Below are 10,738 nucleotides of genomic sequence, written 5' to 3'. Positions count from 1 at the left end.
AAAGGTCGCGCCCCAGCCAGCTCCGCCCCTTGTGCGCCGGTGTTCTGTACGCCGGAGGTATCCCGGTTTCCGACGCGGGTGGCGTGGACAGGCACCGAGAGACACAGCTGACTGGTCGGACGGCGGGAGAGGGTGAGTGCGGGCCCCCGCTGGGTGCTGGCGCCCCCTCGGCCCTGCCTCCCAGCGCTGCTGGAGACCGGCGTCGTCGCGGCGGCGGGGTGGGACGAGGCCTGGGAGTGAGCCCCAGGCTGGGAACAATCGCCTGCCGGAGTTGTCGCCTCCAGCCCGGGACCGGGCCGCTTGTCTCTGTGGACACTGGATCCTCAAAGAAAACGAATCTGGGCTGAGTTTTTTCCTTTTCTTTTGGAAAGGAATGAAAGATCTTCAGCGCACCTGCTTGTTTAATAAGCGCGTAATCCCAAACTTTATTTGGGCTATGTAGGTAATGATAAACCTGGCTGTTTCACCTCCAGCGAAAATGATAGAAGGAGGGACTCGGAGAAAAATCGAAGGGAGCGAAGTTAGCTTATTTTCTGCCTCCTGCTTGCGACCGTTTTACGCGGTTAGTGGCATGGAGAAGTTTACCCTAGTACTCGTCCGGAGGTCAGAATTACTGGTGTTGCTGTGCACCCAGCCCCAAGGAGCTGAGTGATTCATCGCAGCGATCGGTTCCGGAAGGATGAGTAAACTTGAGTACAATCGTGATGTAAAACTGATTTAAGTGCTAAAGCTGGCCTTGGGCCTGTATGGGTATATCCTTTCAATACAATGTTCGTTTAGTTCTTAGTTTAAGGGATCTGAGAAGTCCTGTCACCTTTAAGCGTTTAAACTTTTTTTTTTTTTTTTTTTTGCCTCAACCATTATCCCCTGTGTTGTCTGTAATACGTATTTAATTTTTAGTCACAGGAGAAGTAACCATGGTGCTCAATAGTTTGGATAAGATGATTCAACTCCAGAAAAACACTGCAAACATCAGGAATATCTGTGTTTTGGCTCATGTTGACCATGGTAAGAATCCTTTTAAACTGGCTTATTTTCAGTTACAAAGGGCATGTGTCTTTGGTCTCATGGAGTGAAGCTGTGAGCAGTTGGGAGTGATGTTTAGCTGACCTAAGAAGCAAGTCTTATTCCTTTGAAAGTTTTCTGTGATGTAAGAGAAGCACACTGTAAAGCATTTGAAATGAACATGACTAACTCGTGGTTAGCATTTTTTTAATGTGGTATGTCATATTGTTCTTTAAGCCAGAGCTTTAGTTTTGGTTAAACTATGAAGAATTTTTCAGATGGCTTTGTAATATAAAAAGTCTGGTTGCATGGGTTTGGATTTATGGCAGGCCTGTCCCTGTGGGCCTCTCATAGTGTCCCATGCTAGAGCAAACCGTAGCCCCGAACCATTGCCTGGCCTTCCTGACCATAGGCTGCGGGCACTGAAATGGGTTGCACAATGACGAAAAAAAATCAAAGGTCTATAGTCTTGACATCATGTCCTCAGAGCGTGTTTTATGTGATCCTGTTTAATTCATCAGATACTTACTGACTATCGACTAAGTTGAGGGTATTTTGCTAGGTATGCCAGAAGATAGAGATTTATGAATAGGGCACCAGCCCAGCCTGAAGTGAGATTTTGGGGTGAGGCACTGCATCCTGTTTAGATAGCACTTCGTCCTGTTTAACCTGCTCAAAATCCTTCTTAGTTCAGGTAGCCTCAACTAAGTGATTGAATGACATGTGAAATATATTTGTTGTCCTAAAGGTGAAGGAATAGTAGATGAAGTGAAGAGGCAGGCTGGACCATATCTTATAGAACTCTTCGTGCTAGACTAAGCACTAGGATAAGGGTTAAATGCTCTGGAGTTAGACAGTCTGAGTTCAAAACTCCATTTTAGGTTACTTTGCCTTTTGTGCTTCACTGACAACATTGTAAAATAGGAGGAAAATTGTACCTACCTGATAGGATAGTGAGGATTAAATGAGATGATGAATGAGAAGCCCTTGGCAGGATGGTAAATCCGGAATCACGAAGATGATCACTAGCATTTATTAAGAGGTGGTAGGGAGCTATTTGGGGGACAAAATAAAGCAGGGATGATGTATTCAAATAGTATATTAGAAAGATTAGTGGAAGTGCTTACTTTTTGCCATTGATGTAAGAGCTGAAGTGAAGTGACTGAGAACTGAAGTAAGGAGAGGGATAATGGGTCTCTATAGGTGAAGCCAACTTAAATGAGTTTTATATAAAAATCCAGTGACTAACCCCTCCCCCCCGTAAGTTTATAATTATGTTGCTCACATTTTGAAGACGTGAGGTCTGACAAAATACTTTTTTGCTTTGTGAATTCATGTGGAAATTTAGTGGTGTGTGTATAACAAATTACTTTGAATTTACTCTTTAAAATTACTTTAAACTGGTACTGTCCTAGAAAATCTGTGATTTATTCATTCAGTCAACACTTATTTATTGAGCATTGAGCATTGTTCTGGCATTAGGGATATAGCCGTGAGTACAGCAAAGTCCCTGTTCTCTTGGCAGTTACAACCTAGGGGATGTGTGCTTGCCGTACTTAGAATGATTTCTGCTCCGTTGGTTAGTAGGAAAGTGATGCTCTAGGATTATGTGTTATCCCTAATATTTACATGACAAGCAGATAATGTAGTACTAAAGGTCATCAGTTTCCTAATTATTGGTCTCTGGTTCGAACTATTATACACAGATCCCATAGCTTTGGATATAATAAGGGACTTGTTTCTGTTGAAGAAAGAAAAAAAACCTCTTTTTGTTACTCAACCCAGCTGCAGTAATTATATGTATGCATAACATTCTGTAAGCAGGGAGAATCACCTGTTTCTACCACTTGAAATTCTGTGGAATTTAGTCATAATCTATTTAATAAAGACAGCTTTAAGTGTGTACTTGTGTATACAAAGAATTAAATTTATAGAGTAGATTCCTAGATTGTTTGGATCCTAGGTTGCATTAGTAGCTACAGTGTAGCTGATGCCCTCCACAGGCTCCATTGCGAACAGTAGGAGAGATGGGTAAATTTCCTGAATTTCTTCACTAAGTGTGTATTTTCATAAGACAGTCCTTAACAGGCAAATGCCAGTGGGAAGTAGGGCAGAAGAGCATGTTCAGTTGTCTCTTAATGTTTTACTCAGTGTACCTTTCAGAGAAATAAATTATCGCTGGGCTATCTTCTTGTCATTCTGAGCTGCCAAGGGCTTAATAGTTTTATAGGCATGGTCACTGTTGTGGGTATCAAATGACTGGTGTTAATAATTGTGATAAACTTGATCAAATCCTTTAGGGACAGAGTATAGTAACTGTGTAAAAGTTGTTTGTCTGATGTTCTGTATTTTGATTTGGGTGGTGATTTGCCTCATCAAACTGTACGTTTTACTGTATGTAAATTATGCCTTAAATTTTTTTCTTTTAAAAAAGCTCTATGCTTAGAAAAACTTGCTTGACAGCTTTTCAGGTGAGGTTCATGGGATTCACAGCACTATAAAGTACTGTATCCTTCCAGATGATGTTCTGTTGATAAGTCTAGTTAAACTCTTTAAAATGTTCCATTTGTCTTATTTCACCCAGCATCTGTAAATATGAAATCTTTGCTAAAGCAATTCTTTAGACCAGATATTAAATCTGCAGGTATAATATATCCTCTTCCTCTTTTAAAAAAGAAATAGATTTGAATCAATATTGCTGTTAATTTTTTTAATAACAGGTAAAACTACCCTGGCTGACTGTCTTATATCTAGTAATGGAATCATCTCCAGTCGCCTGGCAGGCAAGGTATGTTGTTATATTTATCCTTGTTGCATTTCAGTAAGTATTTACTAGCTGTCTACAATGTGATGGACCATTTTCTGTATTCTCTGGAGATTGTAAAGTCTAGTTCCTGCATCTAAGAAGCTTACAGTCCATTTAGGAAGATAAAATAGATGCAGAAGAAAGCATCTCTTTTTATTGCCTTACATTAATATTTTATAAGTGCAAAATGGATTTTTGCGACAAGTCAGATGATAGCCTGGCAGGATTTCTTAGAGAAAGAGGTTCTTCACAAGTAGATGATTTGAGTGACTTTAGGGGAAGGCAGAGAAACTGTCAGGTAGGGGGAAATGACGTCTATAAAGACTTTATGTGTTATTCTTGACTTGAGTGGAGCGTTTGCTTAGAGACTAATGGAAGAGAACATGTGCTGGTAGAGAGAATGGCCTCAGATTATAGAAGACCTTACTGGCTAACCGTAATGTCCTAACTACCAAGGAAGGCTTCTGAAGCCTTAGGTCACTATGAAAATACTATACATGCACACAAAAGGTGATTCACTAACTATGTCTAATGCTGCACTGAAGTCAAGGTAAGTAAGGATTGAAAAGGCTTCTTGCTTTTGGCCAGAAGGTCATGGATAGCTTTTAGGAGTTTGATTTTGCCAGAGCTGTGGGAATGGAAGCCTTTCTGAAGACTAAGGATTTAACGAGGATGAATAAATGTGGTAATTCCATATCAGTGAATTTTTCGCGAGACTTTTGGATGAAGAAAATGAGTAAATGTAAAGGTTAAGAATTTCTCAAAAGTTTAACAGTGGAGAGAAATAAGTCAGGGAAGGGAAAAGATAATTATGGAGAGGGAGGAAGTTAGCTAGGTGCTTATGGGTGAGTTGGAAAGAGACAGGATATTTAGTTAAGTGAAGCCTCTGTCAGTATTAATGAATTACGAAGCCTGGAGAATTAGATGCAGCCCCTTATTTATGGGTATTAAACTACTAAATCTAACTTTATAAAAGCCATGAATTAAATGGTGATATTATAAATATTTTTCTACTGTACCACTTTTTTTGGTATCATTTTTTTTTACTGTGTTTAAAATCTGCTTAAAAGGAATGAAAGACTTCTCATACCTCTAGGGGCCTTCTGTTTCAACCTCTGCTCAGATATTGTCGAACAGTCTCTGAATAGAAAAAGAATGACTGTGTTCTTGATGAGTAGAAGTAATTCCCCCAGTCATTCGTGGCTGAAGTTTGGATGTGCAACACTCTGGGGAGTGTGTGCAGCGTTTGAGTACGTTCACGAGTTCCTAGTGGTGATGTCTTTCAATTTGTCTATATTCTCCCCATGACCAACTCCCCTTCTCTACCCCCCCCATTTAAAAAAAAACAAAAGGCTCTTTAGTTTAAAACTTAAGTGTTTAAAACAAAAACCCGAATCAGCCAATTTTAATGTTACATTTTAATTCATTGGGAAGTGAGGATGCATATGTTGCATTTTTCCAGTTAAGGTACATGGACAGCAGAAAAGATGAACAGATCCGAGGGATCACTATGAAATCCAGTGCCATTTCACTACATTACACAAAAGGTAAATCAGTCTGTGTTTTAAAGAAAACTGTTTTTGCATCTTCCATGTCCTTCTTTCTCTTTCTGACTTAATTGCATGCTTCCATTTCTTTGCTCTATATTCCACATATTTCACTCTGGTCTCTCCAGATGATCTGTTGTCTGAGGCAGGCTGTCCAGGCTTGGATGCAGGTGGGCACCTTTGACTGGCTTGAGGGCAGAAGAACTGACAGCCCACACCTGCCCCCGTCCACCCAGGTGATTATATGGATTCTTCACAGGGAAAGTCAGTACTAGTACTAGTACTTTGCTGGCTCAGCCCCAGCTGTCTGTTTCCTGGCTGCATCCTTGTTCTGCCCTATGGCCTGTGCGTTGGGTTTGGAGACTTAGTGGGTTGCTGTGGTCAGCCCCAGCTTACTATCCCCAAACCAGGATGCCATTTTAACAGTAATACTTCTAAGAATTTGTCTGGCAAAAATTGTCATACAAGTGTGTGAGATGTATGTTTGTGAGTTGATATTCAGAAAAAGTTTGTATTAGTGAAAAAAAAAATGCCAGTAACCTAAATGTCTGTCGATAGGAAAATGGTTAAGTAAATGATACATCCGTGCTGGAAAAGCTGTGCACCTAGGAAAACAACTGTGTTTGATGTATATGTATTTGTGTAGAAAAAAATATGTTAAGAGACAAAAAAACAATTAGCACAGTATTTTTGTGAGATACGAATGTGTCTTGGTAATAAAAATATAGTATGTATGCCGATAAAGGTGTCTAGGGGCACCTTACTTACCTCCAGGGGCTGGATAATGGAGAAACCTGCACTTTCCACTATATTTATTTTTGTATTGTTTGAAAGGTTTACATGAAGTGTATATTTTTATAGTTAAAAAAATAATAAAAATATGTTTCATTTCCCTAATGGACTGACCTGTGGTTCATCTTTCACATTGTCATGTCTCTGGGGCTGGCATGAAGGGATGTGCTGTGGGGGCATGGCTATCCTCTTGTAGGTTAGTCTTAAAAATATTTTTGTACTAAACCAGTTTGGAAGCTGTTAGGCACATGAATTCCCAAAGTTTAATACTTAAAGAAGTGCTTCATTTTTTTTTTTTTTTTAAACTTACTTTCACATTTTGAAAGGATATGTTCTCATACTGTGATCCAGAGACTGGGCCAATGATTAATTTATTTCTTTTCTCATTATTTTATAGACTTAGAGATTTGTAGTCTTCCATTTTCCATACTCATGTTATTAGTAGTTTTTTTGTTTTTGTTTTTTGAGGGGGATTCCTCTAGTGTCAATTTTAGTTGCTCTGCTCTGGACTTTGTCTCCAATCTCTTCCCCACCCCCCCACCCCCATCACTTTATTAATGCTTAATTTAAATGCCATAAAACTCACTTATTCCAATTCACCTTTTTCTTTCTGGGATAGACAGTTTTGTAGGAGAGTTGCTGTGGGACTCAGGGAATTAGATAATCTAACAACCTCTGTTCTGTGACCTTGGCAACTCACTCTCAAGACAGTTTTAGATGTGCTTCCTTGACTACACAGTACAGAGACAAGCTAGCCTGGGTTGGGGTGGGATGGCTTATTGAAAGAATATATGTGGAGTGATACTGGTAACAATATTCAGGGAAATTAAAAACAAACAAGGAAACAAACAAAAAATACCAGGAGGCTTATTGGAATGATGTCTCATAGAAGTTGGAGGCAGATACTGATTCTGGATCTAACATGGCCTTAGAGACCACATCAGTAAGTTTATGGATCCCCCTGGAACTCCACTGTTGTCCTTGGTTCTCTGTTTTTATCTGTTATTCCCCTGTAAGTCTTTTCTATATCTGATAGCTTTTGCTTTTTCTTAGTTTCTCCATCTTCATAAATGGACCTTGCCCTGACCCCTGATCCCTACTCCTGTGTATGTTGATATGTTCTTTGACCCTGTTTCTGTTGGCTTACTGCTTCACTCTCTTGGGTTTCTGAGCATATATTCTCAAGAGTATAGGTGTGGCCAGTTTATTTTTTTAAGCCAGGCTATGGGTTGGATGGCCATCTCCTAGCCTAATCAGTGGTGATTGGAGTGGAGTCATCAAGTATAAAACATGTTTCCCTGTGAGCATGGCATGACTACCTGAAAGGGGCTTTTGGGCTAAGCAGTCTATAATTGAGAATTGGCACAGAGGCTTGTTTTTCATGTCTACAAAATGGGAGTAGAAGCTGGGGATGTTGACTGAGACATACATTCTCAGAACATTTGAGAGATGATATACATTCTTACCTGTATCTCAGTACTGATTCTCGAGGGTAGAGTATTTCCTGCTATGAAGGTGGGACAGTCTGAAGGGGAACCTAGGTGGGAAGGAGGAGAGAAACGTGATGGTTGAAGAAACTCCACAGGTGATTTTTATTTATCATCCCATCCCCACCTCCCACCCTCTTCTGAAGCATGTCCTTGTAGTTGAGAATCTGCATACCAAGTGTTAATTAAATCTTTTCTCTGGTTTAGTTCCTAATTTAACCGGCTTTTGGAATTTTTTCAAATCTTTATTTGGATTGAAAGATAAGGTCTTACTCTTATTTAAACTAAACAAGCTTACAGAAATGCATATTACAGACACGATGTTGAAACCCATCAAGATGATGATCTGTCTTAGCATGTTCAGGGGTCTAGTTCTTCCCTGAGAGAAGGGAGCATCTCTCGCCTTTACATTTGTGGCCAAAGTTTGCTACAGATGTTGGGACCATATTGTTAAAACTTGTTTTTCTGTTACCTACCTTGCTTTGTGCCCCTGCCGCAAGGCATACCGTGCATTTATTTTTTCATTTCTGGTGTTAGGCAATGCTTTCAATAATACACATTCTATGCAAGATCCAAAGGGGATGCGATGCCTCTGAATCCTTTAGTCTAGAATCCAGATATAGAGAAGAGGTAAATAACTTGAAATTCATGGACTATTCTTTGCATATTCTCAGAAAGGCATATATTTTGCTACCATTTCTACTTTGTAACCATTCTTTATACCTGTGAGCAAATATTGCTATTGCAGGACTTCTGAATTAAAGTTTTCATTCTAATTCATCTTTTTAAAAATTTTTAAATAGATTTACAAGTTTATGTTTATTATAGAAGATTAAGTATATACAGTAAGCACAAGACTGAAATGAAAGTCATTCCCAGTTTCGCCACTAACCAAACCAAACTTATTGGCATCGAGTCGATTCTGACTCATAGCGACTCCATAGGACAGAGTAGAACTGCCCCATACAATTTCCTAGGAGCACCTGGTGGATTCCAAAACTGCCGACCTTTTGGTTAGCAGCCGAACTCTTAACCACTATGCCACCAGGTTTTCCACTAGTTATTTTATATTTCCAATTTTTATATTTAATCTAACCAAAATTTTGTGTGTGTGTATGTCTGTGTATGCTATGAGGTAGGTATCTAACTTAATTTTTTCTACCAAATAGTAGTACTTACTCCAACACCAGTTAAATGTGGTTATTAAGTAGTAGTTTATTAGGTCTTGAGGTGGTGTTGGTGTTGAACCTTTAAATGATTGAGGCAGCCTGGGTGGGGACTGTTAAGAACTAGAGAATGAATTGTGCCCACCTGTGTTTCTCCCCTGGGGGTAGAGTGGGGCAAATTCCTGCTTGGTGTCTTTTGGGAATCTGTTTTTCAGGAGAAGTTGGAATCAGGATTTTTGGTAAAATCTTCCAATTTCTTAAATGGTGACAACTTATTTAAAAGTGTAAAACAATGTGCAGAACAAACCACGTGAACTTTAGCTTATAGCCTTTTGGTTTGTAACTTAAGGCATAGAGGCTAGCTCACAGCTTGGTTCAGCGGGACACTTAGGATTCACCTAAATGGCACTGACAGGTCGCCAAGGTGTACTCCAGATACAGAGATCAAGACTATATCGGGGCTTTTTTCAAAGAGGTCCAAATACAAGCTTGGTTGTGGGCAAGTGGAGAATTTACCCTAGTATTGGTTTCAGCTCTATGGCTCTCTGGTCTTACTCTCTCAAAGACAGATCCACACAAAGCCAGCATGCACCAGCAAGTCAACTTATAGGGAGGAATTTCTTATTCAGAAGGCTACAACAGCTTCCCTTTCCTTCCAAATGTGAGCCTTAACCCACAGCCCTGATTTTGGTCCCATTCCTTTGGGGCCCAGGCTAGGAAGGAGGAGTTCCATTGCCCCTTGTTTTACTAAAGGGTCGGATTTTTTTACCCGAAGATTGTAATGAGTGCTTTACTTTGCAAAGTATTCAGTTGGTGCAAGAGCTAAGAACCTGGGTACATGATAATTTAAACAATTCTGAGCCAGGTACTTCATATGCATGATTTCATTTAATCCTCACAGTACCCTGTGAGATAGATATTATCTTTATTTTACACATGTGGAAAGTGGAGTTCAGAGAGGCTAAGAAACTTTTCCAAGGACAGAGTCGTTCCTAGCCCATAGTAATAGTCCTGGGAAACAGGTAATTATATTTGCAGCTTATTCACTTGGACCACGAATCTCTGGTCCAAGTCCGAGAAGTCAATCAGTCCAGGCCATGGCTGATTCTTTCTAATGCCTGAGTCTCTCCTGCCTGTCAGTGATTGCTGGGACCACTTACGGATATCTTCTTTACCAGCATTACCCACATTCCTGTTGTCCATCACTGCCCAGTGTGTAAGCCACATGATCTTTCTTTTAGCCTCTTCCCCGTATTGCTCTGTGATTCTTGCACCTTCACGCTACTCACTCCTTCCCAAAACTTACTCTGAAAACATTCCAATGTAAACAGACATCCCTGCATTCTCAACTTCTTTTTATTGATGTCTTCCCAGTTCGCCCTTGCCTTAGCGGAAGTCTGGCTATCTTCCAAGGATACTGCTTTCCTTTTACTTCTTTCAGGTGAAAGCTGCTCGTTCTTTCTTTCTTTCTTTTTTTTTTTTTTAATTTTTTCCCATACAAAAATTCATACATACATTGTTATGTGACTCTAATTGCTCTTCGCATACTGTGACAGCACACTCCTCCTTTCCACCCCCTGATTCCCCATGTCCATTCAACTAGCTCCTAACTCTCTCTGCCTTCCCATCTCACCTCCGGACAGAAGCTGCCCATTTAGTCTCATGTATCTACTTGAGCTAAGAGGCACACTCCTAACGAATAGCAGTTTATGTCCCACAGTCCAGTCCAATCCCTGTCTGAAGAGTTGGCCTCGGAAATTGTTTTAGTTCTGGGCTGATAGAGAATCCGGGGTCCATGCTTTCCTGCGTTCTTCCAGTCTCAGACCATTTAGTCTGGTCTTACTAGAATTTGAATTCTGCACCCCACCTTTCTCCTGCTCCATCCGAGACTCTCTGTTGTGTTTTCTGTCAGGGCGGTCATTGATGGTAGCCGGG

The 10,738-nt window shown here is 40.3% G+C and overlaps 1 protein-coding gene and 1 non-coding gene across 3 annotated transcripts in view; both read left to right on the top strand.

Moving 5' to 3' along the window:
- Positions 1–30: 30 nt before the first annotated feature.
- The window catches only part of EFL1 (elongation factor like GTPase 1), a 159,799-nt gene continuing 149,091 nt past the window's right edge, over positions 31–10,738 (top strand). For both annotated transcript variants that reach the window (XM_004387508.3, XM_023741694.1), the window contains exons 1-4: positions 31–132; positions 901–1,008; positions 3,726–3,793; positions 5,274–5,358. In XM_004387508.3, the coding sequence (XP_004387565.1) occupies positions 918–1,008; positions 3,726–3,793; positions 5,274–5,358 (244 nt within the window). In that variant the 5' untranslated portion in view covers positions 31–132; positions 901–917. The remainder of the gene's footprint in view (positions 133–900; positions 1,009–3,725; positions 3,794–5,273; positions 5,359–10,738) is intronic.
- On the top strand, positions 1,312–1,447 carry LOC111822647 (small nucleolar RNA SNORA42/SNORA80 family). The gene has a single exon (XR_002825784.1). It is a non-coding gene; the product is annotated as a small nucleolar RNA SNORA42/SNORA80 family (small nucleolar RNA).

This window comes from Trichechus manatus, unplaced genomic scaffold, assembly GCF_000243295.1.
Source record: "Trichechus manatus latirostris isolate Lorelei unplaced genomic scaffold, TriManLat1.0 scaffold00186, whole genome shotgun sequence".
NCBI lineage: Eukaryota > Metazoa > Chordata > Mammalia > Sirenia > Trichechidae > Trichechus > Trichechus manatus.
Note: the sequence above shows the minus strand (reverse complement) of the source record. Positions and strands in the feature narration are given on the sequence as shown.